We start from the raw sequence: 23,804 nt of genomic DNA on the forward strand, positions 1-23,804 counted from the left end.
GTTCAGCAGGATAAATAGAAGGTCCCAGCCAGTTCTTATCTTACACGATTCTCCATGATAGGACGTTTTGACCCCTTCGGTATCAGTAAAGGGTAGTAAAAGCGACCCCAAAATTAACTCTGACCAGAGGAGTACATGTATGCTTTCTTGGCTCCGCACTTATCACTACTGATCAAAACACAACATTTCGACTAAAAACTGAAGTTTATCATTTTGAAAGAATAGTACATCGCCTTGATAACACGAAGAAGTCCATCTTGTTTCCAACCCGGAAAAGAAAATGGTTGTTATATCCAGACCATCGGAATGTTGCCACTTAACACATATCAAACAGATCATGAAACAAGAAAAAAATTTATTTGCATGAATGGCATGTAAGTGTATGCCCATTAAATTTTCCAAGATATATAAATATGTACAAGATATACTGATTGCAAATCCTCATATCACAACATTTTTACAACTATTTACAAAATTAACTGAGTTGCAATTGATAATTGCGAGGTCGAGTCCTGAAAACCTGCACAAAAGAGAAGAAAATAGATACATGAGCTGTGATCAGCAGCATATCTTAAAGGAAATGATTCATTTGTATCTGGAGGAGTGACACTTTAGTGAAAAGGGGCAGAAAGTAATAAACCGTTTCAAAAACCCACCAGATTACTCGAGACTATACACAAAACTAAAATAAGTGAGACTTTTGTTATGTTATCTAACTGCGAACAAAACGACTCAAGGAATCAAAAGCAGCAAATTAAAGTATTTTTAGGTATTTCCCTCAATCACTTGAGTGAGCCGAAATCAACCGTCGTAAATTCCAGCATATGTTAAAAATCAACCACAGTATCTAGTAACTGCCGTCGAGGAGCCTGTCAAATTAGTCTTCGAGACCCATTTAAAGCATACAGAAATGAGGGAAACCGTGAAATACAAATATGGGAAGACAGATGAATACCAGAGTAAAAAAAAGATGATGTACCTGAGAGGGAAGAAGGTTGGTTCAAACACAGGCAGACAAACCTATAGCTTTGAGGGAGCGTGATGTAAAAATGCCCAAAATACTTTGCCAAAGAATCCTTGCTCATCTGTATAAACAAAGAAAGGAATAAGTGTTGTAGAGAATCTCAGTCAACTGTATGGTACTATGATACTTAAAACTACTTCCCTAAAACGCACGGAGCGGTAATAGTACCCTAAAAAAATGCTATAAACGAACCATTCCATGGTTCAGTGCAAAATAACAACGATAAAAAAATTGTTTTTGCTACGAAGAATCAAACAATCCCACATCTTAAAATTAGCCAAAGATCTTTTATATGCGAAAAAGTGACGAACCTCAACAAAAGTCTCATTCCACAATAGGGGGACGCAGCTCATCTGGAAAAAGTCTCTCGCCCCGGCACCGGTAAAAGATATAGTGTTCACGCCATAATTGGAAGTATTCTTACGGAATTACGAAGAACGAATAAGTTATGCAGATTTTCCCGAAGTACAGAAGTGCACTCGGCTCACATACACTAACGCCCTACAAGTCTACTTTTCCTTTACAAGAGAGAATCTGGGAACGAGATTAGGTTCGAACAAGGACCTCTGATTGTTAAGCAACTAGGGTTTAATTTTATTTTCTTCTTCTTTACCAGATTACTGTTTACTGAAGTACTCATACCTTTTACCGTCTCCAAGGATGAGTTGCCTTTCTTAGCAGAGGACTTTTCATCATTTGTCTTACATGACGGATGGCTTTCTTCTTTTGATCGACAAGCATCGGCTACAAAAATTGAAAGACATTAAGACTCTGACGTGCTGATGCTGTATTCTCCACTGAGTTTTGGAAGATTTTGTAACCGAAAACTGTCCCACCAACATTGTGAAACAATTTGAACCAACGAGGATGACTTTTGGCAAGATTCTCTTGCTTTTGACTTTTCAAATGGGTCAGGTAATCTAATTTGTCAGTATATCCATGCACACTTTTCTAAACCAACTAAAAAGGCGAGAAGACATAAAACATGACTAATCCGCGAGATAAAACTCTCTCAAAAGTTTCACACTACACCATTGAGTTACATTTTTTAAAGGCAATATAGGAAGAAAGAAAAACGTAACTCTTTTTCAGGGTTTTCAAAATTTTCAATCAACCTTATAGTTATTCCACAGGGTATAATTTTTTCCTCACCAAGTCACTGATATCACTGATATGGAACATACTAAATGAAAACTATAACAAGATATTTTCAAAGAATTCTTACCTTTTTCTGCCTCAAAGGATGAGTTTCGTATCTTAGCAGAGGACATTTTCTTAACAGAGGCCTCATCATGCGACTTTTCATCATACTTAGAATGGTCTTCTTCTACTAATCGACAGGCTCCGTCTACAAAAATTGAAAGTCAATAAAACATTAAAAAACTTTGACGTGCTGATGCTTTCTTCTTCTCCGAGTTTCGGAAGATTTTCCAGGAATCACATGGATTTTTTTAGGGGGGGGAGGGGAGGGGGATCAGTCGTCACTAACAGAGTAAAAGTTAGGGTATTTAAAATTACATTGCATTTTGATACAACCAAAATCCTCCGCTCCCACCCCTTCAGACGATGAATAATGACCCGTCTCTTACTCACTGTCATGGGAAATACTAAAAAACGTATAAGTACATATTATCAAAACATTTTATACCTTTTTCCGCCTCGAAGGATGAGTTTTTTTTCATTGTAAAATATTTTTCATCTTTTTCTTCTAAAGGGCTTTCATACAGAGTTCGATCAGGATCGTAATCAAGGCCACCGGCTGCAAAGAAAGAAAGGTATCAAAAACCTCAAAACTCTGACAACGTTTGTCAGTCGTAAACTGGAAAATATATGAAAATAGCATTTTCATAGAAATGTCACTTACCCTTTTGGGAGAAAGGTAGAAAGTTTCCTTGGTTCCTAACCAGCCAGTCGTCATCCTTTTTAGCTCGGCCTACTTCAGATGTAGATAGTCGTGCAAATATGGGAGGGAGGGGTGATTGATGGTGCCTGATGGGGCCACCTTTGTCTGAAAGAGACGCCAATGAGATTAGTAGATTTTTACAAAACCCGTTTCCCATTTGCTTTGTTTCTTCGTTTATTTTTTGGTAATGTGTTTCACTGCTCTTACCTGCGGTAGGCATGGACAACGGATCGGCTGTTTTGCTGTCGCAACTGAATCCCTTCCTTTGATCACTTCTATGCCTTTTTCTCAGACAGGTGTCCTGCACTAAAGTTCCACTCGTTGAGACTCTGGCTGCAGATGATAACATTGACGGGTGAGGGTCGCTGTTCTCTTTGACTGAAATGACGAGAAATGAAATAATCTTGTAACATTTTTACTCGATAAATACTTGGCTAGTCTATGCTGAAAACATTCTCATCCCCCTCCCTCCCCCCCTCCCCACAAGAGATAAGAGGCGTCAATGATATCTTACGTAATAACTAAAGTACAAGTTACTACAACTACAACAAAATGTTAAATTATCAACACCTTTTACTGTCTTCTTTACATTTGCTTCATCGCCTTTAGGCGTTTCTGTCTCTTTTATAAGCACAGTACTTTTCTGTTCTGGGAGAAAACAGTGCCCGCTTTTCACATTGAGCTCTGTAGGTTGCAGGTCGTCGTAGACACCGGCTAGAGAAAAAAAAATTGAACGCATTAAAACTTGGATATATTTTCGACACAAACCCCTTCTTTAAGTTTTGACAGACATCGTATGCAACAACTTCCCTTCCAACATCGAATATGCCCATATGTTCATCGGAGTCTGTTCCACGCGTACCAGTTTATGAATTATAATATATAGATTTAGCCAAGCCTAAAAGCGAAGCTGGCATTTTTTTCCCGCACGTCTCAGGGGCACAACGCCTTGCCTTGGCCAGGACTAAAACCCGGGTCGTCCGACTCGGAGCCCAGTGCACTGACCACTGGACTACTGAACAAAGCCGTGGTGTTGACGTGCCCGCGGTACAGTTGACCACGCATGTTAAAATTAGCACCTTCTACGGCCGTACGGTCGTAAGGCTGTACGGTCGTACGGTCGTACATCCAAATTTTTTCGGCTTGATGGATTACTACTATTTTGTATAATTATGGGGCTACGCTCTGCGAGCTTCACTATAAATTTCATCTTCTATTTGGTGCGAAAATACACCAGAATATTAGTTCACGGATATCATCCATTACAAAGGGCAAATATTCAAGCTAGAAGCAAATTTTGAGGAAGACTGTGAGTTTTAGATATTGTCACTGAAAGGAAAAATAAACCTTCATACTTTTTTAAGCCTAATAGAGACTTTCTCGTTTATTATTCTTCAATATATTTTTGAAATGCACGACACAAAGGGTTTACCAACAACTCACTTTATAAAACGGGGATTGAAATTTTAAAGCAATTTTGTCAACAAATAAGCTCATCCCCTTATTAGTGTCAAGGATAAAAACGTTCTGATTGAATCAACAATTATAGAACGACCTTCATTGCACTGGACGTTGTCCACCCCCTCGTAATACCAATAGATATTCATCACTTTAACTCGGTCGCGTTATGCCAATCGCACGCGGAAAATATCTCATGTCTCATTAATGAAGTTATGCTACGTTTATCTATTCATAAGATCGCTTCACGAACCTAGAATTTCTACTGTCACATCAGTACGTTTTGTTTTCAGATCTTCCTTTAAATGGTTCATCATACCCATTTTGTCGTTTAGCCCCTCCTTGTTTCTTCTTTCTTGAAGATCAAACTGCATCTTTTTGTCCTCATCCTGAAGGAAACTGATCTTCTCAACCAACTTAGAGTTAACTTCTGCAAAGAGAAAGAAAATAAATCATTCAAACTTCAAGAACAGAAGACACCCTTTCGAGTAGTAAAGAGTGAAATAAATTGTTGCCGAGCAATTCGTCCATGTTTGCTTCGGTATTAGCCACCGTCTTGAGGACAAAACTGTTAACATGGAAGAAACGGTCTCTTCCATTTCAGCAATTTGGTCCTCAAGGCAAGCGTTCTTCGTTAATAATTCGGACTTATCGGCTGAAAAATGTCATTAAAACAGACAGTTTAAATTACTTCAGGAAGTACTAAAAACGAAAAAAAAAAGTCACCTGACAATTCTTTTACTTTTGCTTCGGCATTTGTCATTGTTTCTTCCATAATGACAATTTTTTCCTCGAGGCATCTGTTTTTCCTCAACAGTTTCTTCTTAACGGCTGAAAATGTCAATAAAACTAATAAATCAAACATAAAGAACAGAAAACGCTTTTTCAACTGATAAAAAACGATATAGATTGTCACCTGACAATTCCTACATTTTTTCTTCGGCTTTAGCCACCGCCATGAGGACCAAATAGTTAACATGGAGAAAACGGTTTATTCCATTTCAGCAATTTGGTTCTCAGGGCAAGTGTTCTTGGTTAACAATTCTGTTTGTCTGGATTTTCTTTCTTTTTTTTTTTTTCTTTTTTTTTTTTCTTTCGATGGACGCAATAAAATAAATTACCAGCTACCTTTGTTAAAAATCGTGTTTTGCTTAATTTTGTGTTGCAAAGTATTAACCCGCTATGTTACACATACCTAGAGAAACCTCCAGTCTTTCACTGATTTTGTCAAAATCGTTTGCAGCTTTCTGCAGGCTCTTGTGATAATTCCGCATATCAACCGTTAAGTTTTTTATAAGATCTTCATATCTGTTTAGCTGAGATGTAAGCTGTTTAATTTTTTGATCTTTCTCACTGATTGTCTCCTTTGATGCAGAAAGAGTCGCTGAAATGAACAAAAAATACGGGAATATTACGATGCCATTCAGTAAGCAAGACATTTAATTATTACTAGTAGTCAGGCACAGAATTTAAAAGCTCCTCAGAGAAAATACAAACGTCGCTCACGTTGAAATATCTCAGATTGTTTTCAGCCACATCCTTCGAGTTTTCATAAAATCGTATATTTTATTAATTTCGTATTGCCAAAAATAAACCACATCTCCCTCTAATGAAAGCCAAGTCCAACAGAGAAAGATTTGACGTCGAATGAAGATTTCTTCAGTATGTTTAATCCCTTTTTATTTTCTCTTCCAGCTCAATGGAATCTTCTTTAGTTGACCACGCAGGGAAGAGTTCATCATTTTTAATAATTCTTTATCTCAGTTCCTGGTGATTGTAAAGGCTTAGCTCATCAGAAATCAATTGCATTTCTATATTTCCATTTTAATGACTACTTCGCTTCCTCTTCTTCTTTGCACATTCTCCAACAATCTTCCAAATGTTAACGTTCACAAAATAGACGCAAACAGCTTCATTTTGCTGAACAAGGATTGTCAAAGGTGTGCTGGGTGTTCGCCACCGTTTTGATCATTTTATTTAAAATGTAAATAATTTAACTCAGAGATGAATTTCAAGAATGATGCTTTTAAAACACGATTTTGCTTAGGTTAAGTTTAAGTCAAGCAAATTGAATTCTGGGATGCAAACTTCATGGCTGCCACCCAGGTTTCTCGCTTCTCCTCATGATGTGATTAAATAATCATGCTACGACACCGTGACTACGCCATCTGTTTACCGCGCGCAACTATGATAACTGCTCAGACTGGAAAGATTTGCGATTTCGAATGAAATGATTATAGCTACGGGTGTAAACATGAGTAGTTTTTGGATATCATAAAAGTCAGGTGGAGTTCTAAACTTCTAGTACAAACAGATTACTGGAGAAGAGGACAAGTTGTTTTCTTCGCCTGTAATGTGCTTGTACAAGAAGTGAACGAGCATTCAGTTAATTGGATGTCCTTTCTAAAGCCAACTTGTGGGTCACCGATCAACAATTTAGAACCGACTGAGGAATCAGTTGGCCCTCAATTGTTTGTGGGAAGATCAGGGAGGGGTGGAATCGACTGTGTCCCAACCATTTTGTCCTATATCGTACGTTGTAAATTACTACATATTATGTAGAGGAAGTTTTAACCTTGTGTTTTTTTAAGTATTAAATATCTTTTTACGGGTTGTTGTTTAGTCATTTGTAACGTTTTTTTTGCTTATCTGTGCTTATCTACAAAACTTTTGATTGAACGCAACAATATTTAGTTCATAAGCACGTTTTATGATCAGTTTTGTACTGAGAAAAAAATGAATGAATAGTTTACCTTATGCATAAGACTTACCTTCACAGGCCTTCATCCCTTCAGAGAGATTTGAAATGACCGCCCGAGCTTTGTCCAGTTCACTCTGGGCATTAGCTGCCATCTTTTTGAAAAGATCTTTTTGTCTTGTATGACACTTTTCTCGCCTAAGTAGAGTGTCCTTCAAGTCTTTAATTTCAGTCTGGAGAGACTCGTTTTCTTTTTCATACTGAATGCGTAGATCGTCCATTTTGTCACGTGATTCTTTCAGTTGATTTTCCAAGGCAAAGTTCCTTTTTAGGAGTTCTTTCTCTCTCTCTAATGTAGTTATAAAAGCTTAGCTCAGTGGTGAATAACCGCATTTTTTGTCTCAAATATCCTCTGAAAGTATGATTGTCTTAGATTCTCTAAAGCTAACCGAATTCAGGGAATGGTGCTCTGATATGCTTTAGAAAGTTAGATGGTCAGTATAAGCAATGAGCCAATAGTCAACTGATTAAGTTCTGACGTCTCACATGTCACATGTCATACCAATCGGGGATCACGGCTGAATAGACAGACAGACAGAAAGACAGACAGACAGACAGACAGACAGACAAACAAACAGACAGTCAATAAACGTGGTCCTTTCTTCAGTCATCCGGTCGATAAGTCAAACCATATATTGGTTGGTCAGTCAGTCAGTCAGTCAGACGATCGGTCAGTCACTCGGTCAGTCATTCAGTTACTCAATCACTTGGTCAGTCAGTCGATCGGTCAGTCACTCGGTGAGTAATTCAGTTACTCAGTCAGTCACTTGGTCAGTCAGTCAAGCAGTGACTCGGTCAGTCAGGCAGTTACTGAGTCAGTCACTTGGTCAGTCGGTCAGTCGGTGACTCGGTCAGTCTTATTTAATGACAGATCAGTTGTTTCAATGTAACCAGCACATCATTCACGAATACCTTGATGTGTTTCAGTCCGCAAGTGACTAAGCTTTCAAATAATCGATAGTTATACACCTTCATCACTTTATTTTATTGCGGATGTGACGACAAAAACCGACAAAGGCCTGCATATTGGATGATTATCCTCTTTGTTGAGAGCAATTACCTTTAATGCGTTCTCAGACAGTGGAGGCAAAAAGGCGTGGGGGGGGGGGAGTTGTCAAAAAACGGCGAGAGTTGCGCTAAGAAATATGAGGAACAATCTCTGCTGTTTCCAGCGTTTTCTTCGCCCACTCACTATTGCGTTGGTCTGCATCGACCACCAGCCTGGATTAAAGTTGGAAAAAAAAGATATCTTACCTTGGTATTGTTGTTCAAGGACTGCCATCTTTTCCTCCAATTCTTTATCCTTCTTACCCTAGTTCAATAAGATTAAGTACATTTGACGTTTTATATACAAAACATTGTAACATATAATATTATAACATAACATATCGAGCCAGGACGTTTTAAAGCACGCCGACCATGAGAACTCCGCAAGGCGCATAACACACAATAACTGAAATTTGAGTTTTCAAAGAACAAAGATTGGGTGTGTTGCAAAATCAGCTATAATTTAGTCTGACTTCTTAAATGGTTAAATACTCTTCATAACAAAATGATCGCCAAACTAACCTTTAGAGCCTGTTTTGTTTACTTGTTATAGATAGGAGAAATTTTTTCAACTTTTTCCTTCAATAACGTTGTTCAAAAGAAAACGAAATCGGTGCGCCGTAGTTGAAGAGCATTTCCGCGCGCTTGATTCATCTCAAGATTGAGTACGAAATAAAGAGAGAAAGAAAGAAAAAGACAAAGTCCTAAACTTAAAAACTGATTGACATATTGTCCCATCAGTCTCCTCATCTCTAAACAGTCTTCAAATAATGTATTAAAAGAAAAGAAGTGTAAGTTAGGCACCTACCTTTTTAGTCATCTTGCGCGCCCCGAATGATTCCTCAATCGGACCTAAGTTATTTGTTGGAAGATCTGTGAACCAGATATTGGCTTTAGAAAGGACATCTAATGAGTTGGTTGCGCGTTCATTGTCTTCTTCCCCAGTGAACTGTTTATACACGTAGTTTATCCACGAAGTACTCATGTTTTCCCTCCAAGATATACACGTTTCACTCGAAATTGCAAATGATTTCTGTCTGAGAAGTTGTTATGGTTACGCGCGGTAAACAATTGTGTCGTCACGATGTCGTAACATAACAATACTATTACTTAGTAAAGATATGCGAGAAGCCTGGGTCGCAGCCAAGAATTTTGCGCGCAATAATTTAATATAAACTTCACTCAGAGTTACCCACTTCATTGTTTCCTGATCTCATCGACTTTTTTCTCTCCGGATATCTAACGTTCTTAAAAGGAAGCGAATGATTGGAAACTTGAAATTCAGCTTTCTCCTCAAAAAACGACTCATTCACTCCAAACCACTGCAGATGTATTTCTTTCGATGCAAATGGTTATCTTGAGCCGAGAAACGATAGTTCAGCTGGTTTAGCCCGAAACTGAATCCACAATTGCAAGTGTGGTTTTGCTCGGGCATTAAATGAACAATAGCCACCATTAGGCGCGAAAATATGCACGGCATGCTCTGGTGCCACGGTATGAACAGACAAATTTGTCCCTTCATTTTTAAAAATAGCTAAATGCTCTTACGTCTGTAATAAAATTTTCAACGTACTTTTTTATCGTCGTAGTTATACCTTTGAAAATTGGCGAATGTCACTCAGAGCATATTCTCGGAAAATCCCGGTTTTAGAGGGGCATATTCGATCATGAGATGTGCGCGCGAGCAAGAATACTTGTCGGATTATAACGGTCGCTAATCGAAAAATTTTCAAATCTGATTACGACTGCATTTATTCGCGCATACCAGCAAAGCGAAACTTCTTTAGTTGAGTTGAGAAAAAAGCGACTTTTTGGCTGTTGTAGTGAAACTGCGCCACTTAAGCAAAATGAAATTATAAGGTAATATTTTAAGCTGTTATCTGAAGTTTGTCTAGAGAATTTGCATTCATTTTTGGAGAATTTAATTGATCTCTTTGCGAAGAAAGCTGAATTGAAGTTTCTAACATTTCATTTCGTTTTAGAGCCTTAGTAATCTGGAGAGGAAAAGCCCATGAAATTGGATTCAAAATCTCTCATAAGGAACTCAAACAATGAAATGGAGGTACAATGGTTTTATTTCGCATAACATTTTACTTTTCGCTCGCTACACACTTTGTTAAAACCACACAATAACATTTAAATTTTATTTTCCTTTGCACCAAATTCAATACATTTGCACAGAGCTCAAAAATATCACAAACAGTGACCGTAAATCAGAGAGAAAAGCTCAAGAGTTGAAGGCATTAATATCCTAATTGAATCAATTTATTTGAGATATTGCAACAAGAAAGAAAAAAGAGAAAAGTCTCGACTTTTTTTAGGGATAGTGTGTAAGATATCCGTCTCCTTGCTACGTAGAAAACTATTTTTTCTAAAATCAGTTGTAGTTGTTGGTAAGTGCCAACAAGTAAATCACAACAAATCAGAAATTGGTCCGACTTTTCCGAATTGAATCGCTCTATCGACAGGTAGATGAAAATGGATGTGAATGTCTGTTTTAGTTAAGCTGCTTTCAAAATTTCATCAGAGCGCACTAGCAACAATTGGAATAAAAAGTTTCCCACCACAAGCAGAACCATTTTAGTCTTGATGATTAATCTGATTTCAGAGTTGAACCCAAACTGATTAAGCCATTCATAGATTGATATGAACGTTAAACTTTTTACCTCTAGTTGCAAGTTTATTGAGTTACAAAAGTCATACCAGGAAATTATATGCTCCTAGGAGCTATGTTAAGCATGCTGAGACATGAAATCGGTCCGCTTACATCGTATCGCTGTCATCCATTCAGCTTGCTTTTTAGTCATCATCACATTGAGTTGGTGCATAAACTCTGATTTTTAAAATCAGTAGTTTCTCCTCACAGCGGCCTTTTCACGTGCTTGGTCTTCTAGTTGTTGGTTCACTTGCTGTTTAAGGGAGGAATTCGTTATTGCCAGCTGTTCTAATTCTGCCGATTATCAAAGAAATCTCAAATACAAGCATGTTATATTCAAACAGATTTGTACGTTAATATGGTGAATGACTCCTATTCTAGTCATGCTATACTTATGTTTATAATAAAGTTCGGATATAACGCGCGCTGTCATTGGTTGATAGAGCGTGCTCTATGAGAGTTTATAATAAAGTTCGGATATAACGCGCGCTGTCATTGGTTGAAAGAGCGTGCTCTATGAGAGTATAGAACATAGAACTGAGCTAAAGCTGTCACGCCATCTGCCAAATTGTACCATGTTCGACCTTTTCCGGGACTTCTTTTTAGCTTTTTTCCGATAATTGAAAGTGAAATTTCGGAACAAGCGAGCCGGAAAGTAGTAACAGAAGCACCAAAGAAAGGTTTGTAAACATACCAGGCGCCTTTATTTACGTTATTAAAACGTGGGCAGATACGAAAATCCTCAAAGGAAAAACAAAATAGAAATTCCAAGTTTTAAAGATTTTCACGCTCAGTTAGATTGCAAGCTTACGTACGGTAATGAAAATCAAACACAGCCAACACTCGTATAGTATATAAAGTTCAGAGTTCAAAAACAAAACGGAACAAAATAGAAATGATGAAAAGTATAACCAAACTGGCATAATTGTTAAAATTCATACTAATCATGACGGTATCTGAGCAAATATGATCATGCTGAAGTCCATCGCGGCTCACTTATCATACCGATCTCCGGTCATCACAGTAAAGCAAGCCTCAGAAACTACATCGGCCGCCCTTCGAGTGAAAAAATAAGAGCTTGCTCTGATATCCTTTCCGATACGTTGAGTGGCAATTCACATCAGTCACTACTGCCGAGTTTTGCGGCGCTATCATCCCGAGCGATCTTCATGTTCCGGTGAATTCGGCTGTCGTTCATTCAAAAAACATTCGCCTTGAACAGTTTGTTTTCTACCTTCTCATGTGAAAAAACTCGCTTGTTTTTATGAGCCATAATTCGGCTGAAGTTCACTGAACATTTCACTTCAAGATTCTGTCTTAGAGACTTAAAAACTTCAGGCAAAATGATGACAATGAACGAGCATCCAGTTCGCCAATGCGTGGATTACCGATCTTCCCATAGACAGATACGAGCCAAGTTAAGGAGTCAATTGGCTCGGAAGATCAGGTTTGGTTGTAACCGACTGTATCCCAGCCATTTTGTAATTTATTGTTTGTTGAAGGTAAATAAATTTGCATAAAATGACACTTTCTCTCTCTCTCTCTCACTTACTTACTTGTATGACACTTTCTCTCATAACCAGAGTCTCCTTCAAGGAGACTCTGGTTATAAGAGATAGTGTCATGCAAGACAAAATTTTATGTCACATCTGAAAGTTTACAAAGAAAATTCAGTTTAATTCCATTTATCTACAATTTTATGATTGAATCTTCTGAAAAGAATTAGGAAAATTGTCCCTAAACGGCTTTTGAACAGAGAAATATAGAAACCTGGATTAAAATTTTAACCCTGGGTTAGCGCTAATCGGCCTTTGAACAACTGGGCCCTGTTCAACTATTTTCACCTCAATATCAATATCCATATTCTCCATACTATTCTCCATACATTTCCCAAAGTGCTGACAAGGAGAACTTCTTTAACAATGAACAGTTGCTGTGGTTTGTCGTCCTTTCCTTTATTCTCGAGACCTTAATGTGCGATTGTGAGGAGAAATTAGATGCTGGTCACTTTTTTAGAGGTCAAAACCGCGTTAGCGTGAAGTAGTGATCGAAATACGTTTCGTGTTCTTGTATCTTGCAGCCGGCGAGGAAGATCGTGCCGAGGAAAGGAGCAAATACTCCAACCCTTTATGTTACTTATTATGAGAAAACAACATTTCAATGAAAGAAAGTTGCAGAACACTTCCCGAGACTTAACTCCTAAACTAATGATGTTGTCATTTAGAGAATAAAACAAAGTGACATCAGTTCTCAGAATGAAACAAGAACTTTGTTGAAACTCTTCTTGGTATAGGAAAAATTGCAGTGAATAAGCACCCAGACCTCCGAAAAGACAGAGATATAATCGAATAGCAAGAGTTTCTTCGTTCATTGTTTAGTTTGCACTAAACTCCGATCTTTCTGTATTATGAAAATACCAGTTAAAGGCAGATGTAGTGCATAAAGGTGAAGGTAAAATGGATGAAAATACTACGCGTAAAGAGGGCAGTGTTTTCTTTTCCTAAAGGAACATAAAGGCAGTAGTCAAGAGTTAGTGCTTGAACACAACAATGTTGAGAAAGTAGAAATGGCTAAATATGCATCACTGATCGTTTGAGTGGACTGAGAAGATCATTCAACTCTACTTTATAGACCGTGGTTTAATCACCTTGCAAGATGAAACAATACCACTTACTTCTGCCCGACTACCGAAATTTCGCAAAGCAAATTTCAAGTATTTCATTTACCCGCGCAATTTCTAGATCCCAGTAAGTTTTACTCGAGCAAGTCATTTTCAAGTCCGCATTGAACGCACTCTAATTCATTCTGGGAGCCAAAACGTTTTGCTTCCTTCTATCGATGCTGCCGTTATTACTCACTCTTACAGAAAGAGCAATCCATGGGTAAAAAACAGCAAGAGAGTGATAAAATTTCTTTACTATTCATCACTGTCTGAATCAACAGTAGTGTCGTCCATACGTCCATGAATACCATGTACTCCTATTAATGTGTTGGAGGGGGAGGGGAGGGGAAGAGGAGAACCCAGTTCACCCAATTCAGCAGGATAAACAGAAGGTCCCAGCCTCTTCTTATCTTACACCGTCTCCAAGATAGGACGTTTTGACCCCTTCGGTATGAGTAAAGGGTAGTAAAGGCGACCCCAAAATTAACTCTGACTAGTGGAGTACATGTATGCTTTCTTGGCTCCGCACTTATCACTGCTGATCAAAACACAACATTTCGACTAAAAACTGAAGCGCATCATTTTGACAGAAGAGTACATCGCCTTGATGACACGAAGAAGTCCATCTTGTTTTCAACCCGGAAAAGTAAATGGTTGTTATACCCAGACCATCGGAATGTTGCCACTTAACACATATCAAACAGATCATGAACATGAAAAGAATTTATTTGCATGAATGGCATGTAAGTGTATGCCCATATTTTCCATTAAATCATATAAATATTTACAATATATACCGATTGCAAATCCTCATATCACAACATTTCTACAACTATTTACAATATTAACTGAGTTGCAATTGATAATTGCAAGGACGAGTCCTGAAAACCTGCACAAAAGAGAAGAAAATAGATACATGAGCTGTGATCAGCAGCATGTCTTAAAGGAAATGATTCATTTGTATCCGGAGGAGTGACAGTTTAGTGAAAGAGGGCAGAAGGTAATGAACCGTTTCAAAAACCCGCCAGATTATTCGAGACTTTACACAAAACCAAAATAAGTGAGGCTTTTGTTATGTTGTCTAACTGTGAACAAAACGACTCAAGGAATCAAAAGCAGCAAATTAAAGTATTTTTAGGTATTTCCCTCAATCACTTGAGTGAGCCGAAATCAACCGTCGTAAATTCCAGCATATGTTAAAAATCAACCACAGTATCTAGTAACTGCCGTCGAGGAGCCTGTCAAATTAGTCTTCGAGACCCATTTAAAGCATACAGAAATGAGGGAAACCGTGAAATACAAATATGGGAAGACAGATGAATACCAGAGTAAAAAAAAGATGATGTACCTGAAAGGGACGAAGGTTGTTTCAAACACAGGCAGACAAACCTATAGCTTTGAGGGAGCGTGATGTAAAAATGCCCAAAATACTTTGCCAAAGAATCCTTGTTCTTCTGCATAAACAAAGAAAGGAATAAGTATTGTAGAGGATCTCAATCAACTGTATGGTACTGTGATACTTAAAACTACTTCCCTAAAACGCACGGAGCGGTAATGGTAACCTAAAAAAAATGCTATAAACGAACCATTCCACGGTTGAGTGCGAAATAACAACGATGAAAAAATTGTTTCTGCTAAGAAGAATCAAACAATACCACATCTTAAAATTAGCCAAAGATCTTTTACATGCGAAAAAGTGACGAACCTCAACGAAAGTCTCATTCCACAATAGGGGGACGCAGCTCATCTGGAAAAAGTCTCTCGCCCCGGCACCGGTAAAAGATATAGTATTCATGACATAATTGGAAGTATTCTTATGGAATTACGAAGAACGAATAAGTTATGCAGATTTTCCCGAAGTACAGAAGTGCACTCGGCTCACATACACTAACGCCCTACAAGTCCACTTTTCCTCTACAAGAGAGAATCTGGGAACGTGATCAGGTTCGAACAAGGACCTCTGATTGTTAAGCAACAAGGGTCTAATTTTATTTTCTTCTTCTTTACCAGATCACTGTTTACTGAAGTACTCATACCTTTTGCCGTCTCCAAGGATGAGTTGCCTTTCTTAGCTGAGGACTTTTCATCATTTGTCTTACATGACGGATGGCTTTCTTCTTTTGATCGACAAGCATCGGCTACAAAAATTGAAAGACATTAAGACTCTGACGTGCTGATGCTGTATTCTCCTCTGAGTTTTGGAAGATTTTGTGACCGAAAACTGTCCCCCAACATTGTGAAACCATTTGAACTGCTGAACCAACAGGGATGACTTTTGACAAGATTCTCTTACTTTTCAAATAGGTCAGGTAAATCTTATTTGTCAGTATATCCATGCAAAACTATTTAAAATTAAATTTTATTTTGATACAACCAAAATCCTCCGATCCCACCCCTTCAGGCGATGAATAATGACCCGTCTCTTACTCACTGTCATGGGACATACTAAAAAACGTATAAGTACGTATTATTAGACAATTCATACCTTTTTCCGCCTCGAAGGATGAGTTCCTTTCATTGCAAAATATTTTTCATCTTTTTCTTCTACATGGCTTCCATGCAGAGCTCGATCAGGATCGTAATCAAAGCCACCGGCTGCAAAGAAAGAAAGGTATCAAAAACCTCAAAACTCTGACAACTCTTGTAGTAAACTGGAAAATATATGAAAATAGCATTTTCATAGAAATGTCACTTACCCTTTTGGGAGAAAGGTAGAAAGTTTCCTTGGTTCCTAATCAGCCAGTCGTCATCCTTTTTAGCTCGGCCTACTTCAGATGTAGATAGTCGTGCAAATATGGGAGGGAGGGGTGATTGATGGTGCCTGACGGGGCCAACTTTGTCTGAAAGAGACGCCAATGAGATTAGTAGATTTTTACAAAACCCGTTTTCCATTTGCTTTGTTTCTTCGTTTATTTTTTGGTAATGTGTTTCACTGCTCTTACCTGCCGTAGGCATGGACAACGGATCAGCTGTTTTGCTTTCGCAACTGAATCCCTTGCATTGATCACTTTTATGCCTTTTTCTCAGACAGGTGTCCAGCACTAAAGTTCCACTCGTTGAGACTCTGGCTGCAGATGATAACATTGACGGGCGAGGCTCCCTGTTCTCTTTAACTGAAATGACAAGAAATTAAATAATCCTGTAACATTTTCACTCAATAAATACTTGACTAGTCTATGCTGAAAACATTCTCATCCCACTCCCTTCCCCCCCTCCCCCCCTCCCCACAAGAGATAAGAGGCGTCAATGATATCTTACGTAATAATTGAAGTACAAGTTACTACAATTACAACAAAATGTTAAATTATCAACACCTTTTACTGTCTTCTTTACATTACCTTCATCGCCTTTAGGCGTTTCTGTCTCTTTTATAAGCACAGTACTTTTTTGTTCTGGGAGAAAACAGTCCCCGCTTTTCACATTGAGCTCTGTAGGTTGCAGGTCGTCGTAGACACCGGCTAAAGAAAAAAAAAATTGAACGTATTAAAACTTGGATATATTTCTGACACAAACCCCTTCTTACGTTTTGACGGATATCGTACAACTTCCCTTCCAACACCGAATATGCCCATATGTTCATCGGAGTCTGTTCCACGCGTACCAGTTTATGAATTATGATATATAGATTTAGCCAAGCCTAAAAGCGAAGCTCGCATTTTTTTCCCGCACGTCTCAAGGGCACAACGCCTTGCCTCGGCCAGGACTAAAACCCGGGTCGTCCGACTCGGAGCCCAGTGCACTGACCACTGGACTACTGAACAAAGCTGTGGCGTTGGCGTGCCCGCGGTAGAGTTGACCACGCATGTTAAAAGTAGCACCTTCTTCGGTCGTACGGTCGTAAGGTTGTGCGGTCTTACGGTGATGCGGTCGTACATCCAAATTTTTTCGGCTTGATGGGTTACTACTATTTTGTATAATTATGGGGCTACGCTCTGAGAGCTCCACTATAAATCTCATCCTCTATTTGGTGCGAAAATACACCAGAATATTAGTTCACGGATATCATCCATTACAAAGGGCAAATATTCAGGCTAGAAGCAAATTTTGAGGAAGACTGTGAGTTTTAGATATTGTCACTGGAAGGAAAAATAAACCTTCATATTTTTAAGCCTAATAGAGACTTTCTCGTTTATTATTCTTCAATATATTTTTGAAATACACGACACAAAGGGTTTACCAACAGCTCACTTTATAAAACGGGGGTTGAAATTTTAAAGCAATTTTGTCAACAAATGCGCTCATCCCCTTATTAGTGTCAAGGACAAAAACGTTCTGATTGAATCAACAGTTATAGAACGACCTTCATTGCATTGGACGTTCTCTTAAAATTTGGTACCACCACCTCGTAACACCAATAGATATTCATCACTTTAACTCGGTCGCGTTAAAACCAATTGCACGCGGAAAATATCTCATGTCTCATTAATGAAGTTATGCTACGTTTATCTATTCATAAGATCGCTTCACGAACCTAGTATTTCTACTGTCACATCAGTACGTTTTGTGTTCAGATCTTCCTTTAAATGGTTCATCATACTCATTTTGTCGTTTAGCCTCTCCTTGTTTCTTCTTTCTTAAAGATCAAACTGCATCTTTTTGTCCTCATCCTGAAGGAAACTGATCTTCTCAACCAACTTAGAGTTAACTTCTGCAAAGAGAAAGAAAATAAATCATTCAAACTTCAAGAACAGAAAACACTCTTTCAATTAGTAAAGAGTGAAAAAAATTGTCACCGAACAATTCGTCCATGTTTGCTTCGGTATTAGCCACCGCCTTGAGGACAAAACTGCTAACATGGAAGAAACGGTCTCTTCCATTTCAGCAATTTGGTCCTCAAGACAAGCGTTCTTCGTTAATAATTCGGACTTATCGGCTGAAAAATGTCATTAAAACAGATAGTTTAAATTACTTCAGGAAGTACTAAAAACGAAAAAAAAATCACCTGACGATTCCTTCACTTTTGCTTCGGCATTAGTCATTGTTTCTTCCATAATGACAACTTTTTCCTCGAGGCATCTGTTTTTCCTTAACAGTTTCTTCTTAACGGCTGAAAATGGCAATAAAACAAATAAATCAAACTTAAAGAACAGAAAACGCTTTTTCAACTGGTAAAAAGCAAATTCCTACATTTTTTTTTTCTTCGGCATCAGCCACCGCCATGAGGACCAAATAGTTAACATGGAAAAAACGGTTTTTTCCATTTCAGCAATTTGGTTCTCAGGGCAAGTGTTCTTGGTTAACAATTCTGTTTGTCTGGATTTTCTTTCTTTCTTTTTTCTTTTTCTTTTTGATGGACGCAACAAATAAATAACCAGCTACCTTTGTTAAAAATCGTGTTTTGCTTAATTTTGTGTTGCCAAGTATTAACCCGCTATGTTACACATACCTAGAGAAACCTCCAGTCTTTCACTGATTTTGTCAACATCGTCTGCAGCTTTCTGCAGGCTCTTGTGATAATTTCTCGTATCAACCTTTAATTTTTTAAGGAGATCTTCATATTTGTTTAGCTGAGATGCAAGCCGTTGAATTTTTTGATCTTTCTCACTGATTGTCTCCTTTGATGCAGAAAGAGTCGCTGAAATGAACAAAAAATACAGGAATATTACAACGCCACTTAGTAAGTAAGACATTTAATTATTACTAGTAGTCAGGCACAGAATTTAAAAGCTCCTCAGAGGAAATACAAACGTCGCTCACGTTGAAATATCTCCGATTGTTTTCAGCCACATCCTTCGAGTTTTCCTAAAATCGTATATTTGATTAATTTCGTATTTCCAAAAATAAACCACATCTCCCCCCCAGTGAAAGCCAAGTCCAACAGAGAAAGATTTGACGTCGAATGAAGATTTCTTCAGCATGTTCAATCACTTTTTATTTTCTCTTTCAGCTCAATGGAATCTTCTTTAGTTGACCACGCAGGGAAGAGTTGATCATTTATAATAATTCTTTATCTCGGTTCCTGGTGATTGTAAAGGCTTAGCTCATCAGAGATCAATTGCATTTCTATATTTCCATTTTATTGACTCCTTCGCTTCCTCTTCTTCTTTGCACATTCTCTAACGATCTTCCAAATGTTAACGTTCACAAAATAGACGCAGACAGCTTCATTCCTTAGACAAGGATTGTCCAAGGAGTGCTGGGTGTTCGCCACCGTTTTGATCATTTAAAATGTAAATAATTTAACTCAGAGATGGCTTTCAAGAATGATGTTTTTAAAACATGATTTTGCTTAGGTTAATTTTAAGTCAAGCAAATTGAATTCTGGGATGCAAACTTCATGGCTGCCAGCCAGGTCTCTCGCTTGTCCTCATGATGTGATTAAATAATCATGTTACGACATTTTGACTACGCCATCTGTTTACCGCGCGCAACTATAATAACTGCTCAGACAGGAAAGATTTGCGATTTCGAATGAAATGATTGTAGCTACGGGTGTAAACATGAGTAGTTGTGGATATCATAAACGTCAGGTGGAGTTCTAAACTTCTGGTACAAACAGATTACTGGAGAAGAGGACAAGTAGTCTTCTTCGCCTGTAATGTGCTTGTACAAGAAGTGAACGAGCATTCAGTTAATTGGATGTCCTTTCTAAAGTCAACGTGTGGGTCATCGATCTTCCCACAAACAATTTAGAACTGATTGAGGAATCAGTTGGCTCCCAATTGTTTGTGGGAAGATCAGGGAGGGGTGGAACCGACTGTGTCCCAGCCATTTTTTTATATATCGTACGTTGTAAATTACAACATATTATGTAGAGGAAGTTTTAACCTTGTGTTTTTTTTTTAAGTATTAAATATCTTTTTACGGGTTGTTGTTTAGTCATTTGTAACGTTTTTTTTGGCTTATGTGTGCATATCTACAAAACTTTTGATTGAACGCAACAGTATTTAGTTCATAAGCACGTTTTGTGATCAGTTTTGTACTGAGAAGAAAATTGATTAGTTTACCTTATGCATAAGACTTACCTTCACAGGCCTTCATCCCTTCAGAGAGATTTGAAATGACCGCCCGAGCTTTGTCCAGTTCACTCTGGGCATTAGCTGCCATCTTTTTGAAAAGATCTTTTTGCCTAGCCACTGGATTTCTTTTATCATTTTAATCATCTTTCACAAGGCTAGAAAACCAGATACTACGTATGGGGCGTAGTTATGTTTTCTAGAGTAGCATTGCCGCGTTTGCTATCAAAAAGCATGGAATGGTTATTCAATATTCTCCGGCTTCTATAAAATGTCATCCTTTAGTAAAATGCAGCCACCCCCGGTCCAGTTATGATGCTTGTAACGTTTGCTTGTTTTCCCAACTTATTATTGAAAGTCAGCTTAATGTAAACTCAACACATGTTTATTTGAATAAAAAAGAGATGAACAACTTTGACAAATTTGGTCAAAAGTCACCAAATAATTATTAAATATGACAATGCTACATACATATTTACAAAAGCTTTATATAATGATGTTTTAGACATGGATGTTTAATTTATTTTCTCACAAAAGTTTTCAAAAGACGATGAAATATAACGAACTCAAAGTAACGAACAACGCCCGGCTTTGAAGTTATTGAGTAATTAGAAAGATAAAAGACTGGGTCGCCCGCATTGAAGATGATCTGTTGGATGAAAAAGAGAATCCGAGTTAATGTCACGATTTTAAGTCAAAGGAAAGTACAAGTAGTACTACAGTTAACACAACGCTACATATCAAACTCTTTCCCCAGTGCGACGAACATTTGTTTTTCTCGGTTCTAGGTGTACGCAACCACTAACCCCACGTAATGCGCATGCCCTCCGTTACGAATTTTCAAAATGGCGGACAGGCCAAAGAGGGAAATTTAAAAAACAAAGCGATTTTGCAATGAATACTCAACATACACCCTCGTTAGAAAGGTGAATCTACGGAAGAAAGATACAAAACTGTATGATATTTAAAACAAGTTGTCTGTATTCTATTATTGGTGGTATATATCTGGACCCTCATGGCCAGGGAAAGGCCTATGATTTTCCTTTAAAGATGAAAGCTTACCTAGGAAACTCACCAAAGCATTTCGTTGTGCAAGCAAGGAAACTTCTTCAAGCACCAAAAATGCCCCTTGAGATGGTATCTCTCACAATTAATACTAAAGCATGCATTGAAGAATTTTTACCAACTTAACTTTTAGCTAATTAATAATTTTTGTAACACCAACGAGGCATTGATATTTGGTTGATAGAGGTACTATAGATGCCATATCTTTAGTAATAGGTATGATATATTTACTGCCTGTTTTACATATGATAAAGTTGGCTCTGGGACAAAGATTTTCCATTCATAGCTTCTCTGCATGTACCTTGAAATTACATCTGACATTTTTGTGATGTATTTTGGGTTCCTTATATTTTATGTGAAGGAAATCTGCATTTCTGAAATCAAATTTACAAGTGTGTAAATCTAGGCTTTCTATAACAAGTCCCAGTTCCTCGATGTATTAGAACGCACGTGTCTGATGAACGGTTCATTCAAACACGACCGAATTGGCCGCCTATCTATACAGCCGAATAAGCCAGGTTTCAAAGTTTGTTTTGGGAGAAAGAAAATGGAAGCCCGTCGTAAAAAAATTTTGCGCAAGACCATGGTGGTTTCTCGAACTCCACACACACTCACATCAGTCCATTTGCAGACGTATTTACAGGATAAAATTTGCCTTTTTTAAGTTCCCTTGGAACTTATTTCCTACATGGGCGGAAGCCGCGAAATGCACTAAAAGAATCTGCAACAACAGGAGAATGTTATGCGAGGTCGGGGAACCACTTTTTGTCATAAAACACCTAACCTTACGACCTTTGATTGAGGATATCTCAGACAAATCTCAGGCACTTGAAGGAGTTACACTTGAGCAAAAAACACCCTATTTGATATGCATTTGGACCTTACAAGGAAGTCTCTTTGATTTATCTATTTATATTTTCGAATTTGTCACATGTTCTGAAAAAAAATGAGAGGTCGGGGAAACATGTGCAGCATCTCGAGGTATTTTTATTTTTCAATTTAGTCCATTGTGCCATACATGTTATTGTAACGCTCCAGCCATTTTTAAATACTCCGTTCCCATGCAGCAAACCACCACCGCCGCCATTTTGTCCGTCATTTCTGGCAATGAATCCAAGTAATGAGGAGGAGTCAAAAATACCTTCTGACAATACAAATGCGCAATCAATGGCAAGTTGTTAGCAAGGAAAAGAAAAAGATTTAAAAAACAAAAACAAAGGAACAATGAAGATGGGACACAGTCCGTTGCAAAGGTCTCCGATAATTCCATTACTGTTGCCGCCAAAAATTCGATTGATTACAAATTCGTACTCTTCTTTTGTCACAGTTCATTCATGCCTTTTGTTCTGTACGCATAACTTTCATCTATATTCTGTTACTCTTTCCTGCATAATTGCCTTTTGTTTATGTCCCTTGTATTAGTCTTTACCGCGGATTTTACTCATTCGGATCAACCGTTTAACTATTCGAACCGTCTAACTGCTTATGCCGTCTCTGTCGATCGCTTTACGCCGCTTTACGTTGACCCAGATCTCGTGCGACGTTTGTAAGTGTCTTTTGTTTTCCTTTATTTTTGCTTTCTTGTTTGTTTATTTCTTTACCTTGAATTGTGACAACTATAACTTGTAATCCATTTCCTGCAACCGGTTACGTATTTATTTCTGAACTTCGTTTCGTTTAGCCATTTTGGAAGTGAAGTTGGACATGTAACGAGCATTTGTGGCTACAACACTGATGTACAACCTTATCAATTGAAGCTTCCTTAACAAAGACAAATATATGTTGTAAAAAGCTAGAAAAAGCCGTTGGCCATCGAGCAGTGGTCAAGTTATTCTGTAGGGCCACCTCAAAAGCTATGAAGGCCAACCTCAAAGCTTGCCTGAAGCATTCGCCGGACCAATTCGTTCTCTATGTCGGCTCCAATAACCTTAAATATAAAAAGAGTTGCAAGATGCTGAATCGATCATAGACAAATCGAAAATTCATCCGACTCCACCTCCGCCATATCGAGGCTTACTTCCACAAGGGATGAATTCAATAGAGCAGTGAAAGATGCGAATAAACATCTAAAGAGCTACTGCCGTCAGAATGGATGAAACCTAATCCAGCATCTAAAGATCACAGAAATTGGCCTAATCAAGGGAGGACTGCATCTTAGTTATAAAGGTAATCAAAACATTTTTAACAACTTTAACGCGCTCTCCGCAGATTTCCTGCGTGCTCAGTGTATTAAATCCAACAGTGAATTCCGTATACTGAATGAAAGTGATAGAGA

The 23,804-nt window shown here is 38.1% G+C and overlaps 1 protein-coding gene and 1 pseudogene across 1 annotated transcript; both read right to left on the reverse strand.

Moving 5' to 3' along the window:
• Positions 1–2,880: 2,880 nt before the first annotated feature.
• LOC131778093 (myosin-6-like) lies at positions 2,881–9,175 on the reverse strand. Its single transcript, XM_066164749.1, has 7 exons — positions 8,999–9,175; positions 8,398–8,455; positions 7,157–7,432; positions 5,581–5,769; positions 4,639–4,815; positions 3,498–3,641; positions 2,881–3,032 (listed from the first exon to the last, which is right to left on the reverse strand). Exons 1-7 carry the CDS (start codon positions 9,173–9,175, stop codon positions 2,881–2,883), a joined length of 1,173 nt encoding a protein of 390 aa, XP_066020846.1.
• A 7,021-nt stretch (positions 9,176–16,196) lies between these two features.
• LOC131783752 (putative uncharacterized protein MYH16) overlaps positions 16,197–23,804 on the reverse strand; it is a 31,210-nt pseudogene continuing 23,602 nt past the window's right edge.

Source organism: Pocillopora verrucosa, chromosome 4, assembly GCF_036669915.1.
Source record: "Pocillopora verrucosa isolate sample1 chromosome 4, ASM3666991v2, whole genome shotgun sequence".
Lineage (NCBI taxonomy): Eukaryota > Metazoa > Cnidaria > Anthozoa > Scleractinia > Pocilloporidae > Pocillopora > Pocillopora verrucosa.

Bases quoted from the DNA above. Each gene is read 5' to 3' on its own strand.
- LOC131778093 (XM_066164749.1), bottom strand. From the start codon at position 9,175: ATGAGTACTTCGTGGATAAACTACGTGTATAAACAGTTCACTGGGGAA. The intron at 8,456-8,998 runs GTAGGTGCCTAA...TTATTGAACTAG, and splicing joins CGCGCAAGATGACTAAAAAG to GGTAAGAAGGATAAAGAATT. The intron at 3,642-4,638 runs GTTCGTGAAGCG...TTTTTTCTCTAG, and splicing joins TGTGACAGTAGAAATTCTAG to CCGGTGTCTACGACGACCTG.